We start from the raw sequence: 15,887 nt of genomic DNA, 5'->3' as shown, positions 1-15,887 counted from the left end.
TGTGTGGGATGTAGGGCTCTGGGATGATGCTGTGTGGGATGTAGGGCCCATGGGGATGATGCTGTGTGGGATGTAGGGCTCTGTGGATGATGCTGTGTGGGATGTAGGCCCATGGGGATGATACTGTGTGGGATGTAAGGCTCTGGGGTTGATACTGTGTGGGATGTAGGGCCATGGGGATGATGCTGTGTGGGATGTAGGGCCATGGGGATGATACTGTGTGGGATGTAGGGCCATGGGGATGATACTGTGTGGGTTGTAGGGCCATGGGGATGATGCTGTGCAGGTTGTAGGGCCATGGGGATGATACTCTGTGGGATTTACCCCCTGGGGATGATACTGTGTGGGATGTAGGCCCATGGGGATGTTGGTGTGTGCGATGTACGGCTCTGGGGATGATGCTGTGTGGGATGTAAGGCTCTGGGGATAATGCTGTGTGGGATGTAAGGCCATGGGGATGATGCTGTGTGGGATGTAGGGCCATGGGGATGATACTGTGTGGGTTGTAGGGCCATGGGGATGATACTGTGTGGGATGTAGGGCCATGGGGATGATACTGTGTGGGATGTAGGGCTCTGGGATGATGCTGTGTGGGATGTAGGGCCCCGGTGTCGATGCTGTGCGGGATGTAGGGCCGTGGGATGATGCTGTGGGGGATGTATGGCTCTGGGGATGATGCTGTGTGGGATGTAGGGCCATGGGGGTGATGCTGTGTGGGATGTAGGGCCATGGGGATGATGCTGTGTGGGATGTAGGGTCATGGGGATGATGCTGTGTGGGATGTAGGGCTCTCAGAATGATACTGTGTGGGATGTGGGGCCATGGGGATGATGCTGTGTGGGATGTTGGGCCCTGGGGATGATGCTGTGTGGGATGTAGGGCTCTCAGGATGATGCTGTGTGGGCTGTAGGCCCATGGGGATGATGCTGTGTGGGATTTAGCCCCCTGGGGATGATGCTGTGTGGGATGTAGGCCCATGGGGATGTTGGTGTGAGCGATGTACGGCTCTGGGGATGATGCTGTGTGGGATGTAAGGCTCTGGGGATAATGCTGTGTGGGATGTAGGGCCACTGGGGATGATACTGTGTGAGATGTAAGGCCATGGGGATGATGCTGTGTGGGTTGTAGGGCCATGGGGATGATGCTGTGTGGGATGTAGGCCCATGGGGATGTTGGTGTGTGCGATGTACGGCTCTGGGGATGATGCTGTGTGGGATGTAGGGCTCTCAGGATGATGCTGTGTGGGATGTAGGGCCATGGGGATGATACTGTGTGGGATGTAGGGCCATGGGGATGATGCTGTGTGGGATGTAGGCCCATGGGGATGTTGGTTTGTGCGATGTACGGCTCTGGGGATGATGCTGTGTGGGATGTAAGGCTCTGGGGATAATGCTGTGTGGGATGTAGGGCTCTCAGGATGATGCTGTGTGGGATGTAGGGCCATGGGGATGATGCTGTGTGGGATGTAGGGTCATGGGGATGATGCTGTGTGGGATGTAGGGCTCTCAGAATGATACTGTGTGGGATGTGGGGCCATGGGGATGATGCTGTGTGGGATGTTGGGCCATGGGGATGATGCTGTGTGGGATGTAGGGCTCTCAGGATGATGCTGTGTGGGCTGTAGGCCCATGGGGATGATACTGTGTGGGATGTAAGGCTCTGGGGTTGATACTGTGTGGGATGTAGGGCCATGGGGATGATAGTGTGTGGGATGTAGGGCCATGGGGATGATACTGTGTGGGATGTAGGGCCATGGGGATGATACTGTGTGGGTTGTAGGGCCATGGGGATGATGCTGTGCAGGTTGTAGGGCCATGGGGATGATACTCTGTGGGATTTACCCCCCTGGGGATGATACTGTGTGGGATGTTGGCCCATGGGGATGTTGGTGTGTGCGATGTACGGCTCTGGGGATGATGCTGTGTGGGATGTAAGGCTCTGGGGATAATGCTGTGTGGGATGTAGGACCATGGGGATGATGCTGTGTGGGATGTAGGGCCATGGGGATGATACTGTGTGGGATGTAGGGCCATGGGGATGATGCTGTGTGGGCTGTAGGGCCATGGGGATGATACTGTGTGGGATGTAGGGCTCTGGGGATGATGCTGTGTGGGATGTAGGGCCCCGGTGTCGATGCTGTGCGGGATGTAGGGCCGTGGGATGATGCTGTGGGGATGTATGGCTCTGGGGATGATGCTGTGTGGGATGTAGGGCCATGGGGGGTGATGCTGTGTGGGATGTAGGGCCATGGGGATGATGCTGTGTGGGATGTAGGGTCATGGGGATGATGCTGTGTGGGATGTAGGGCTCTCAGAATGATACTGTGTGGGATGTGGGGCCATGGGGATGATGCTGTGTGGGATGTTGGGCCATGGGGATGATGCTGTGTGGGATGTAGGGCTCTCAGGATGATGCTGTGTGGGCTGTAGGCCCATGGGGATGATACTGTGTGGATGTAAGGCTCTGGGGTTGATACTGTGTGGGATGTAGGGCCATGGGGATGATACTGTGTGGGATGTAGGGCCATGGGGATGATACTGTGTGGGATGTAGGGCCATGGGGATGATACTGTGTGGGTTGTAGGGCCATGGGGATGATGCTGTGCAGGTTGTAGGGCCATGGGGGTGATACTCTGTGGGATTTACCCCCCTGGGGATGATACTGTGTGGGATGTAGGCCCATGGGGATGTTGGTGTGTGCGATGTACGGCTCTGGGGATGATGCTGTGTGGGATGTAAGGCTCTGGGGATAATGCTGTGTGGGATGTAGGGCCATGGGGATGATGCTGTGTGGGATGTAGGGCCATGGGGATGATACTGTGTGGGATGTAGGGCCATGGGGATGATGCTGTGTGGGATGTAGGGCCATGGGGATGATACTGTGTGGGATGTAGGGCTCTGGGGATGATGCTGTGTGGGATGTAGGGCCCCGGTGTCGATGCTGTGCGGGATGTAGGGCCGTGGGATGATGCTGTGGGGGATGTATGGCTCTGGGGATGATGCTGTGTGGGATGTAGGGCCATGGGGGTGATTCTGTGTGGGATGTAGGGCAATGGGGATGATGCTGTGTGGGATGTAGGACCATGGGGATGATGCTGTGTGGGATGTAGGGCACTGGCGATGATACTGTGTGGAATGTAGGACCATGGGGATGATGCTGTGTGGGATGTAGGGCAATGGGGATGATGCTGTCTGGGATGTAGGACCCTCAGGATGATGCTGTGTGGGATGTAAGGCTCTGGGGCTGATACTGTGTGGGATGTAAGGCTCTGGGGATGATTCTGTGTGGGATGTAGGGCCATGGGATGATACTGTGTGGGATGTACGGCCCTGGGGATGATGCTGTGTGGGATGTACGGCCCTGGGGATGATGCTGTGTGGGATGTACGGCCCTGGGGGTGATGCTGTGTGGGGTGTAGGGCCCTGGGGATGATGCGGTGTAGGGCCCTGGGGATGATGCTGTGTGGGGTGTAGGGCCCTGGGGATGATGCTGTGTGGGGTGTAGGCCCTGAGGATGATGCTATATGGGATGTAGGGCCACTGGGGATGATGCTGTGTGGGATGTAGGGCCATGGGGATGATGCTGTGTGGGATGTAGGGCCATGGGGGTGATACTGTGTAGGGTGTAGTGCCATGGGGATAATGCTGTGTGGGATGAAAGGCCATGGGGATGATACTGTGTGGGATGTCGTGCCATGGGGATGATGCTGTGTGGGTTGTAGGGCCATGGGGATGATGCTGTGTGGGATGTAGGGCCATGGGGATGATACTGTGCGGGATATAGGCCCATGGGGATGTTGGTGTGTGCGATGTACGGCACTGGGGATGATGCTGTGTGGGATGTAAGGCTCTGGGGATGATGCTGTGTGGGATGTAGGGCCATGGGGATGATACTGTGTGGGATTTAGGGTCCTGGGGATGATACTGTGTGGGATGTAGCCCCATGGGGATGTTGGTGTGTGCGATGTACGGCTCTGGGGATGATGCTGTGTGGGATGTAAGGCTCTGGGGATGATGCTGTGTGGGATTTAGGGCCCTAGGGATGATACTGTGTGGGATGTACGGCTCTGGGAATAATGCTGTGTGGGATGTAGTGCCCTGGGGTTGATGCTGTGTGGGATGTAGTGCCCTGGGGTTGATGCTGTGTGGGATGTAGGGCCCTCAGGATGATGCTGTGTGGGATGTAAGGCTCTGGGGATGATACTGTGTGGGATGTAAGGCTCTGGGAATAATGCTGTGTGGGATGTAGTGCCCTGGGGTTGATGCTGTGTGGGATGTAGGGCCATGGGGATGATGCTGTGTGGGATGTAGGGCCCTGGGGTTGATGCTGTGTGGGATGTAGGGCCATGGGGATGATACTGTGTGGGATGTAGGGCCACTGGGGATGATACTGTGCCAGATGTAAGGCCATGGGGATGATGTTGTGTGGGATGTACGGCTCTGGGGATGATGCTGTGTGGGATGTAAGGCTCTGGGGATAATGCTGTGTGGGATTTAGGGCCATGGGGATGATGCTGTGTGGGATTTAGGGCCATGGGGATGATACTGTGTGGGATGTAGGCACATGGGGATGATACTGTGTGGGATGTACGGCTCTGGGGATGATGCTGTGTTGGATGTAGGGCCATGGGGATGATGCTGTGTGGGATGTACGGCCATGGGGATGATACTGTGTGGGATGTAGGGCCACTGGGGATGATACTGTGTGAGATGTAGGCACATGGGGATGATACTGTGTGGGATGTACGGCTCTGGGGATGATGCTGTGTTGGATGTAGGGCCATGGGGATGATGCTGTGTGGGATGTACGGCCATGGGGATGATACTGTGTGGGATGTAGGGCCACTGGGGATGATACTGTGTGAGATGTAAGGCCATGGGGATGATGCTGTGTGGGATTTAGCCCCCTGGGGATGATGCTGTGTGGGATGTAGGCCCATGGGGATGTTGGTGTGTGCGATGTACGGCTCTGGGGATGATGCTGTGTGGGATGTAAGGCTCTGGGGATAATGCTGTGTGGGATGTAGGGCTCTCAGGATGATGCTGTGTGGGATGTAGGGCCATGGGGGTGATGCTGTGTGGGTTGTAGGGCCATGGGGATGATGCTGTGTGGGATGTAGGCCCATGGGGATGTTGGTGTGTGCGATGTACGGCTCTGGGGATGATGCTGTGTGGGATGTAAGGCTCTGGGGATAATGCTGTGTGGGATGTAGGGCTCTCAGGATGATGCTGTGTGGGATGTAGGGCCATGGGGATGATGCTGTGTGGGATGTAGGGTCATGGGGATGATGCTGTGTGGGATGTAGGGCTCTCAGAATGATACTGTGTGGGATGTAGGGCCATGGGGATGATACTGTGTGGGATGTAGGGCTCTGGGGATGATGCTGTGTGGGATGTAGGGCCCCGGTGTCGATGCTGTGCGGGATGTAGGGCCGTGGGATGATGCTGTGGGGGATGTATGGCTCTGGGGATGATGCTGTGTGGGATGTAGGGCCATGGGGGTGATGCTGTGTGGGATGTAGGGCCATGGGGATGATGCTGTGTGGGATGTAGGGTCATGGGGATGATGCTGTGTGGGATGTAGGGCTCTCAGAATGATACTGTGTGGGATGTGGGGCCATGGGGATGATGCTGTGTGGGATGTTGGGCCATGGGGATGATGCTGTGTGGGATGTAGGGCTCTCAGGATGATGCTGTGTGGGCTGTAGGCCCATGGGGATGATACTGTGTGGGATGTAAGGCTCTGGGGTTGATACTGTGTGGGATGTAGGGCCATGGGGATGATACTGTGTGGGATGTAGGTCCATGGGGATGATACTGTGTGGGATGTAGGGCCATGGGGATGATACTGTGTGGGTTGTAGGGCCATGGGGATGATGCTGTGCAGGTTGTAGGGCCATGGGGATGATACTCTGTGGGATTTACCCCCCTGGGGATGATACTGTGTGGGATGTAGGCCCATGGGGATGTTGGTGTGTGCGATGTACGGCTCTGGGGATGATGCTGTGTGGGATGTAAGGCTCTGGGGATAATGCTGTGTGGGATGTAGGGCCATGGGGATGATGCTGTGTGGGATGTAGGGCCATGGGGATGATACTGTGTGGGATGTAGGGCCATGGGGATGATGCTGTGTGGGATGTAGGGCCATGGGGATGATACTGTGTGGGATGTAGGGCTCTGGGGATGATGCTGTGTGGGATGTAGGGCCCCGGTGTCGATGCTGTGCGGGATGTAGGGCCGTGGGATGATGCTGTGGGGGATGTATGGCTCTGGGGATGATGCTGTGTGGGATGTAGGGCCATGGGGGTGATTCTGTGTGGGATGTAGGGCAATGGGGATGATGCTGTGTGGGATGTAGGACCATGGGGATGATGCTGTGTGGGATGTAGGGCACTGGCGATGATACTGTGTGGAATGTAGGACCATGGGGATGATGCTGTGTGGGATGTAGGGCAATGGGGATGATGCTGTCTGGGATGTAGGACCCTCAGGATGATGCTGTGTGGGATGTAAGGCTCTGGGGCTGATACTGTGTGGGATTTAAGGCTCTGGGGATGATGCTGTGTGGGATGTAGGGCCATGGGATGATACTGTGTGGGATGTACGGCCCTGGGGATGATGCTGTGTGGGATGTACGGCCCTGGGGATGATGCTGTGTGGGATGTACGGCCCTGGGGATGATGCTGTGTGGGATGTACGGCCCTGGGGGTGATGCTGTGTGGGGTGTAGGGCCCTGGGGATGATGCGGTGTAGGGCCCTGGGGATGATGCTGTGTGGGGTGTAGGGCCCTGGGGATGATGCTGTGTGGGGTGTAGGCCCTGAGGATGATGCTATATGGGATGTAGGGCCACTGGGGATGATGCTGTGTGGGATGTAGGGCCATGGGGATGATGCTGTGTGGGATGTAGGGCCATGGGGGTGATACTGTGTAGGGTGTAGTGCCATGGGGATAATGCTGTGTGGGATGAAAGGCCATGGGGATGATACTGTGTGGGATGTCGTGCCATGGGGATGATACTGTGCGGGATATAGGCCCATGGGGATGTTGGTGTGTGCGATGTACGGCACTGGGGATGATGCTGTGTGGGATGTAAGGCTCTGGGGATGATGCTGTGTGGGATGTAGGGCCATGGGGATGATACTGTGTGGGATTTAGGGTCCTGGGGATGATACTGTGTGGGATGTAGCCCCATGGGGATGTTGGTGTGTGCGATGTACGGCTCTGGGGATGATGCTGTGTGGGATGTAAGGCTCTGGGGATGATGCTGTGTGGGATTTAGGGCCCTAGGGATGATACTGTGTGGGATGTACGGCTCTGGGAATAATGCTGTGTGGGATGTAGTGCCCTGGGGTTGATGCTGTGTGGGATGTAGTGCCCTGGGGTTGATGCTGTGTGGGATGTAGGGCCCTCAGGATGATGCTGTGTGGGATGTAAGGCTCTGGGGATGATACTGTGTGGGATGTAAGGCTCTGGGAATAATGCTGTGTGGGATGTAGTGCCCTGGGGTTGATGCTGTGTGGGATGTAGGGCCATGGGGATGATGCTGTGTGGGATGTAGGGCCCTGGGGTTGATGCTGTGTGGGATGTAGGGCCATGGGGATGATACTGTGTGGGATGTAGGGCCACTGGGGATGATACTGTGCCAGATGTAAGGCCATGGGGATGATGTTGTGTGGGATGTACGGCTCTGGGGATGATGCTGTGTGGGATGTAAGGCTCTGGGGATAATGCTGTGTGGGATGTAGGGCCATGGGGATGATGCTGTGTGGGATTTAGGGCCATGGGGATGATACTGTGTGGGATGTAGGCACATGGGGATGATACTGTGTGGGATGTACGGCTCTGGGGATGATGCTGTGTTGGATGTAGGGCCATGGGGATGATGCTGTGTGGGATGTACGGCCATGGGGATGATACTGTGTGGGATGTAGGGCCACTGGGGATGATACTGTGTGAGATGTAGGCACATGGGGATGATACTGTGTGGGATGTACGGCTCTGGGGATGATGCTGTGTTGGATGTAGGGCCATGGGGATGATGCTGTGTGGGATGTAGGGCCATGGGGATGATACTGTGTGGGATGTAGGGCCACTGGGGATGATACTGTGTGAGATGTAAGGCCATGGGGATGATGCTGTGTGGGATTTAGCCCCCTGGGGATGATGCTGTGTGGGATGTAGGCCCATGGGGATGTTGGTGTGTGCGATGTACGGCTCTGGGGATGATGCTGTGTGGGATGTAAGGCTCTGGGGATAATGCTGTGTGGGATGTAGGGCCACTGGAGATGATACTGTGTGAGATGTAAGGCCATGGGGATGATGCTGTGTGGGTTGTAGGGCCATGGGGATGATGCTGTGTGGGATGTAGGCCCATGGGGATGTTGGTGTGTGCGATGTACGGCTCTGGGGATGATGCTGTGTGGGATGTAAGGCTCTGGGGATAATGCTGTGTGGGATGTAGGGCTCTCAGGATGATGCTGTGTGGGATGTAGGGCCATGGGGGTGATGCTGTGTGGGTTGTAGGGCCATGGGGATGATGCTGTGTGGGATGTAGGCCCATGGGGATGTTGGTGTGTGCGATGTACGGCTCTGGGGATGATGCTGTGTGGGATGTAAGGCTCTGGGGATAATGCTGTGTGGGATGTAGGGCTCTCGGGATGATGCTGTGTGGGATGTAGGGCCATGGGGATGATGCTGTGTGGGATGTAGGGTCATGGGGATGATGCTGTGTGGGATGTAGGGCTCTCAGAATGATACTGTGTGGGATGTAGGGCCATGGGGATGATGCTGTGGGATGTAGGGCCATGGGGATGATGCTGTGTGGGCTGTAGGCCCATGGGGATGATACTGTGTGGGATGTAAGGCTCTGGGGTTGATACTGTGTGGGATGTAGGGCCATGGGGATGATACTGTGTGGGATGTAGGGCCATGGGGATGATACTGTGTGGGATGTAGGGCCATGGGGATGATACTGTGTGGGTTGTAGGGCCATGGGGATGATGCTGTGCAGGTTGTAGGGCCATGGGGATGATACTCTGTGGGATTTACCCCCCTGGGGATGATACTATGTGGGATGTAGGCCCATGGGGATGTTGGTGTGTGCGATGTATGGCTCTGGGGATGATGCTGTGTGGGATGTAAGGCTCTGGGGATAATGCTGTGTGGGATGTAGGGCCATGGGGATGATGCTGTGTGGGATGTAGGGCCATGGGGATGATACTGTGTGGGATGTATGGCTCTGGGGATGATGCTGTGTGGGATGTAGGGCCATGGGGGTGATTCTGTGTGGGATATAGGGCACTGGCGATGATACTGTGTGGAATGTAGGACCATGGGGATGATGCTGTGTGGGATGTAGGGCCATGGTGATGATGCTGTGTGGGATGTACGGCCCTGGGGATGATGCTGTGTGGGATGTAAGGCTCTGGGGCTGATACTGTGTGGGATGTAAGGCTCTGGGAATGATGCTGTGTGGGATGTAGGGCCATGGGGATGATACTGTGTGGGATGTACGGCCCTGGGGATGATGCTGTGTGGGATGTACGGCCCATGGGGATGTTGGTGTGTGCGATGTACGGCTCTGGGGATGATGCTGTGTGGGATGTAAGGCTCTGGGGATAATGCTGTGTGGGATGTAGGGCCACTGGGGATGATACTGTGTGAGATGTAAGGCCATGGGGATGATGCTGTGTGGGTTGTAGGGCCATGGGGATGATGCTGTGTGGGATGTAGGCCCATGGGGATGTTGGTGTGTGCGATGTACGGCTGTGGGGATGATGCTGTGTGGGATGTAGGGCTCTCAGGATGATGCTGTGTGGGATGTAGGGCCATGGGGATGATGCTGTGTGGGTTGTAGGGCCATGGGGATGATGCTGTGTGGGATGTAGGCCCATGGGGATGTTGGTGTGTGCGATGTACGGCTCTGGGGATGATGCTGTGTGGGATGTAAGGCTCTGGGGATAATGCTGTGTGGGATGTAGGGGTCTCAGGATGATGCTGTGTGGGATGTAGGGCCATGGGGATGATGCTGTGTGGGATGTCGGGTCATGGGGATGATGCTGTGTGGGATGTAGGGCTCTCAGAATGATACTGTGTGGGATGTAGGGCCATGGGGATGATGCTGTGTGGGATGTAGGGCCATGGGGATGATGCTGTGTGGGATGTAGGGCTCTCAGGATGATGCTGTGTGGGCTGTAGGCCCATGGGGATGATACTGTGTGGGATGTAAGGCTCTGGGGTTGATACTGTGTGGGATGTAGGGCCATGGGGATGATACTGTGTGGGTTGTAGGGCCATGGGGATGATGCTGTGCAGGTTGTAGGGCCATGGGGATGATACTCTGTGGGATTTACCCCCCTGGGGATGATGCTGTGTGGGATGTACGGCCCTGGGGGTGATGCTGTGTGGGGTGTAGGGCCCTGTGGATAATGCGGTGTAGGGCCATGGGGATGATACTGTGTGGGATGTAGGGCCCTGGGGATGATGCTGTATGGGATGTAGCGCTCTGGGGATGATAATGTTTGGGATGTAAGGCTCTGGGGATGATACTGTGTGGGATGTAGGGCCCTGGGGATGATGCTGTGTGGGATGTAGAGCCCTGGGGATGATACTGTGTGGGATGTAAGGCTCTGGGGATGATACTGTGTGTCACGTAAGGCTCTGGGGATGATGCTGTGTGGGATGTAGGGCCATGGGGATGATGCTATGTGGGATGTAGGGCCCTGGGGATGGTTCTGTGTGGGATGTAGGGCCATGGGAATGGTGCTGTGTGGGATGTAGGGCCATGGGGATGATGCTGTGTGGGATGTAGGGCCATGGGGATGATACTGTGTAGGATGTAGGGCCTTGGGGATGATGCTGTGTGGGATATAGGGCCATGGGGATGATGCTGTGTTGGATGTTGGGCCCTGGGGATGATACTGTGTGGATGTAGGCCATGGGGATGATGCTGTGTGGCGTGTAGGTCTCTGGAGTATATACTTTGTGGGATGTAAGGCTCTGGGGATGATACTGTGTGGGATGTAGGGCCCTGGGGATGATACTGTGTGGGATGTAAGGCTCTGGGGATGATACTGTGTGGGATGTAGGGCCCTGGGGATGATGCTGTGTGGGGTGTACGTCTCTGGAGTAGATACTTTGTGGGATGTAGGGCCCTGGGGATGATACTGTGTGGGATGTAGGGCCATGGGGATGATGCTGTGTGGGATGTAGGGCCATGGGGATGATACTGTGTGGGATGTAGGGCCCTGGGGATGATACTGTGTGGGGTGTACGTCTCTGGAGTTGATACTGTGTGGGGTGTAGGGCTCTGGAGTAGATACTTTGTGGGATGTAGGGCTCTGGGATGATACTGTGTGGTATGTGGGGCCCTAGTGGAATATACTGGGCACGATGTATTGGCCACGTTCTGTTTAATTGAGAGCGCAATGAGGCTGTAACATCGCGAGAGATGCCAAAAATGAGAACCCCATTGGGCGTCGATCAGTATATCATCTAGCCAGTCCGCTGGCGTTCGTGAAGTCAGGATCCTGCCATAGTCTGGCAGGAAGCCAATATCACCACTTAAGGCCAATCCCCATACAATTTAATGTGGTGTTGAGATGCATCAGCCATGATCATAGTTAGTGGCAGAACAGGCTCCTGCTCGCTCATATTTTTTACCTTTCCACCTGTGGTTAACCAAAAAAGTAACAACTGTATTAAACTGAAAGAAAAAACTGATATTTGCTCAAAGTTGAGTGTCAGGCCAGAAGATCGGAAAGAATATAAAGAACATTAGGGCAGCACAGTGGTGCAGTGGTTAACACTGATGCCTCACAGCACTGAGGACCCAGGTTCGATCCCGGCCATGGGTCACTGTCCGCATGGAGTTTGCACATTCTCCCTGTGTCTGCGTGGGTTTCACCCCTAGAACCCAAAGATGTGCAGGTTAGGTGGATTGGCCATGCTAAATTGCCCCTTAATTGGAAAACGTTTTTAAAAAGTAATAATTGGCTGCAAAATATTCAAAAAACAAAGTGTGCATTGGTCCTATAGAATGGGCACCTGGGGAATTGGAAAGTAGAGCGGACAAATCAAACAGATATTTTGCATCAGTCTTTGCTGTAGAAGACACAAATAGCACCTTAGAATAGCTGTAAATCAGGAAATGGAAGGGAGGGAGGAACTCAGGAAAATTACAATCACCTAGGAGGTAGTATTGAGTGAATTCACAGCTCCTGGGTCCCAGGTTCGATTCCCGGCTTGGGTCACTGTCTGTGTGGAGTCTGCACGTTCTCCCCGTGTCTGCCTGGGTTTCCTCCGGGTGCTCTGGTTTCCTCCCACAGTCCAAAGACGTGCAGGTTAGGTGGATTGGCCATGATAAATTGTCCTTCGTGTCCAAAAACGGTGAGGTGGGTTACTGTGTTACGGGGATGAGGTGGAGGTGTGGGCTTAAGTAGGGTGCTCTTTCCAAGGGCCGGTGCAGACTCGATGGCCCGAATGGCCTCCTTCTGCACTGGAAGTTCTATGTTTTGAAAATTCTATGAATTGTCGGGTTTGCGATCTGAAAAGTTCCCGGGTCTGTATGGACTTCACCCTAAAGCATTGAAAGAAGTGGTTAATGAGATAATTGATGCTGATGAGATGTTTCTCTGGAACTCTCTTCCTCAAAGGGCAGTAGAAGCAGAATCTTTGAATATTTTGAAGGCAAAGCTAGATAGATTCTTGATAAACAAGAGGGTGAAAGCTTATCGGGGGTTGGCAGGGATGTGGAGTTGAGGTTACGATCTGAATGAACAGCCATGATCTTATTGAATGACAACACAGGCTCGAGGGGCCGAGGGGGCTACACCTGCTCCTAATTTGTACGTAGATATGGGATGTAGGGCCCTGGAGTTGATCCCTGTGGAATGTAGGGATCTGGGGAGATGTATTGTGGGCTTCAGGGCTCTAGGTGAGGTGCTGTGTGGGTCTGGGATCCTGGGGGAGGTGCTGTGTGCGACCCTGGGGGAGGTGCTGTGTGTGGCCCTGGGGGAGGTGCTGTGTGAATCCCTGGGGGAGGTGCTGTGTGGGTGTGTTGCTCTGGGAGAGTTACTCTGTCGGGCCCTGGGGGAGGTGCTGTGTGTGTCCCTGGGGGAGGTGCTGTGTGTGTCCCTGGGGGAGGTGCTGTTTGTGTCCCTGGGGGAGGTGCTGTGTGTGTCCCTGGGGGAGGTGCTGTGTGTGTCCCTGGGGGAGGTGCTGTGTGGCCCTGGGGGAGGTGCTCTTTGTGGGCCTGGGGGAGGTGCTCTTTGTGTCCCTGGGGAGGTGCTGTGTGTGTCCCTGGGGGAGGTGCTGTGTGTCCCTGGGGGAGGTACTGTGTGTGGTACTGGGGGAGGTGTTCTGTTTGGGTCTGGGGGAGGTGCTGTATGGGGCCTTGGGGGAGATGCTGTTTACTGTTTGTGTGTGTGGCGCTTGCGAAAGTGATGTGTTGGTGTGGGGCCCTGGCTGAGGTGCTGAGTGGCTGTAAGGCTCTGGGGGAGCTGCTGTGTGGGTGTGGAGAGTGGGTTGTTTGGGTGTGTTGTGTGGAATGTAAGGCGCTGTGGGAGATGCGATTGGAGGTAAGGTCTTGGGGAAAGTGCTGAGTGGGCTGTCGCCTCTGGGGAAATGTTATGTGATATTTATGTCCTTCCTTTTGAATGTTGGTCCTCTCAGCTGGATAGATGCTGTTTGTAGAACCTTGCAATGTGTAACAGTGACTTCCAAAAGCCTTTCTTGGATGTCTTGGGTGGGTGAAATGCTTGAATGCATGTTTCTTTAACTGTACTCCTGAAACAGTAAGCACTTCCAGCAGAAGAGGGAAGGATAGTGTTAAAAGACAAAATTCGACTGAAGCATTTTGTGGCGGTCGAGAAAAGAAACAAACAAAAGGACGATCCCTGTATTCAAAAACGCACAAATTACAATTTGTACTATCTTGTTAAAAATCGAGAAGAATTTCCAGATAAAAGACGAAGAAAGATTTTTTGGGGGTTTTAAATGAAAAGCCCAATTCAATCGGCGTTTTTCCAAGTTGGGATGTTCTTTGTCCCAGGTTTGCTGTCAGTTCTTGTACACCAAATGTCTGCTCCTCCTTGGTTTAATACAACTTCATCAGCTCCAATTCCATTTCCTCTGTCCCCAGGTGTCAGTTGTGAAGAGTGAAGAGACAAAAGTGCGTCAGGAAGATGTCAGCAAGCTGCTGTATGACATGCAGCTAATGCGAGGCCATCAAGAGAGCATGGACTGTCGTCTGAAGGATATGAAACAGTCAGTACCGGCCTCGGGGGTGTGGGCTCAAATTGAATTCAGACGGATGGTCGCAGGAAAATAAAATCTGGTTAAATCGAACCGTTAGATGGGTGGGTGGTAACCATGGGCAGGGTTTTCCCACTCGACCCTGCGGCCGGGGTCATCCGGTCCAACCAAAAGATGGTGGACACCTGCAGCGGGTCCCACCACATCGGGGCCGATAGCTTTGGGTCCTGGGTTTGAACCCCACTGGTGAGCATAATGTTCTGGCATGGAATGTTCCGGACAATTCCAATCCACTCCCAAGTGAATCTGCTTCCATGCCATCAATCAAACAGAACTCAACAGCATTAGACCCTGAATTAAGAAGCCAACAAAAGTAACAATTAGAAACTACATGTGTTGCAGGTCATAGAGATTGTTCCTCTGAGATCAGGATTAAAGTACATTATGGCGAGAGCTATTCCTTGCAACAAATCCATGTGGGAAAAGCCTGGTGTGACAATGAATGTAAAAGCAGGAACATGCTCGACAAGCACAAAATTCACTTCCTCTCTCCCGATTACTCGCAAAAAAGAAGTGGGATAATTTGGAAATGAATTGAATGAAGCCGAGTATAGGTTTGGAGCTGGACTGAATGCCAAAAGGCAGTTGGTCAACGCACTTGGTGTTTTAGTTGTTACGCTATTTGCAATGTCACACAATAGCTGACGGCAAGTCTTGTCAGTGACCTTATTCAGGGTCTGCTTTTGGGTGCATTTACCACTATCACCTGGTTAACACTCTGTTTTCCTTCAGTCAGAATGAGGTTCTATGGCGAGAGGTTGTGTCACTTCGACAGAAACATACCCAGCAACAGAAGGTGATTAACAAGGTATGGGTTCCTGTTCTCTGCCATCCCCTTTCAAAAAGTCCATTTCATCTGTTGGTCTCCTTTGTCCTCCATTATATAGGACTCGGAGAATTTGTGGGACAGGTCCTTGGATCCTTATCTCCAAAACCAGACACTAGGGGATACAGAAAAGCAGTCATCGTCATAGAGTCACACACTTTTTACAGCACAGAAAGAGGCCCTTCAGCCCATGGCGTTCGCGCCGGCCATCAAGCACATATATATTCTAATCCCATTTTCCAGTACTTGGTTCCTAGCCTTGTGTGCTATGGCATTTCAAGTGCTCATCTAAGTGCTTCTTAAATGTTGTGAGGGATCTCGCTTCTTCTACCTTTTCAGGCAGAGTTCCAGATTCCCACCACCCTCTGGGGGAAAAAGTTTTTGCTCAAATCCCCTCTAATTTCCCAGCCCCTTACCTTAAATGTATGTCCTCTGGTTGTTGACCTCTCTACTAAGGGGAAAGGTTTTGTCCTAACTACCCTATCTATGTCCCTCATAATTTTATACACTTTATCATGCTCTGCCCTCAGCCTTCTCTGCTGTAAGGAGGATGACCCCAGTCTAACCGGCCTCTCTTCAAAGCTGAAATGCTCCAGCCCTGGCAACAGGCTGGCAAATCTCCTCTGCACCTGCTCAAGTGCAATCACATCCTTCCAATAGTATGGCGACCTGAACTGCACACAGTACTCTAACTGCCCCTTTCTTTGACTCCCTTTCCTCTGCCTCTTTGAAGCAAACACTTCTCTTG

At 53.9% G+C, this 15,887-nt stretch overlaps 1 protein-coding gene across 4 annotated transcripts in view; it reads left to right on the top strand.

The window, feature by feature from the left end:
• The window catches only part of hsf4 (heat shock transcription factor 4), a 112,287-nt gene that overhangs the window by 38,708 nt on the left and 57,692 nt on the right, over positions 1 to 15,887 (top strand). For all 4 annotated transcript variants that reach the window (XM_038806922.1, XM_038806919.1, XM_038806921.1 and 1 more), the window contains exons 4-5: positions 14,141 to 14,265; positions 15,046 to 15,121. In XM_038806922.1, coding sequence (XP_038662850.1) covers positions 14,141 to 14,265; positions 15,046 to 15,121 — 201 coding nt within the window. The remainder of the gene's footprint in view (positions 1 to 14,140; positions 14,266 to 15,045; positions 15,122 to 15,887) is intronic.

The sequence above is a fragment of the Scyliorhinus canicula genome, chromosome 9, assembly GCF_902713615.1.
Source record: "Scyliorhinus canicula chromosome 9, sScyCan1.1, whole genome shotgun sequence".
In the NCBI taxonomy this organism is placed as follows: Eukaryota; Metazoa; Chordata; class Chondrichthyes; order Carcharhiniformes; family Scyliorhinidae; genus Scyliorhinus; species Scyliorhinus canicula.
The sequence above is the reverse complement of the archived record's forward strand: the minus strand, read 5'-3'. Positions and strand labels throughout refer to the sequence as shown.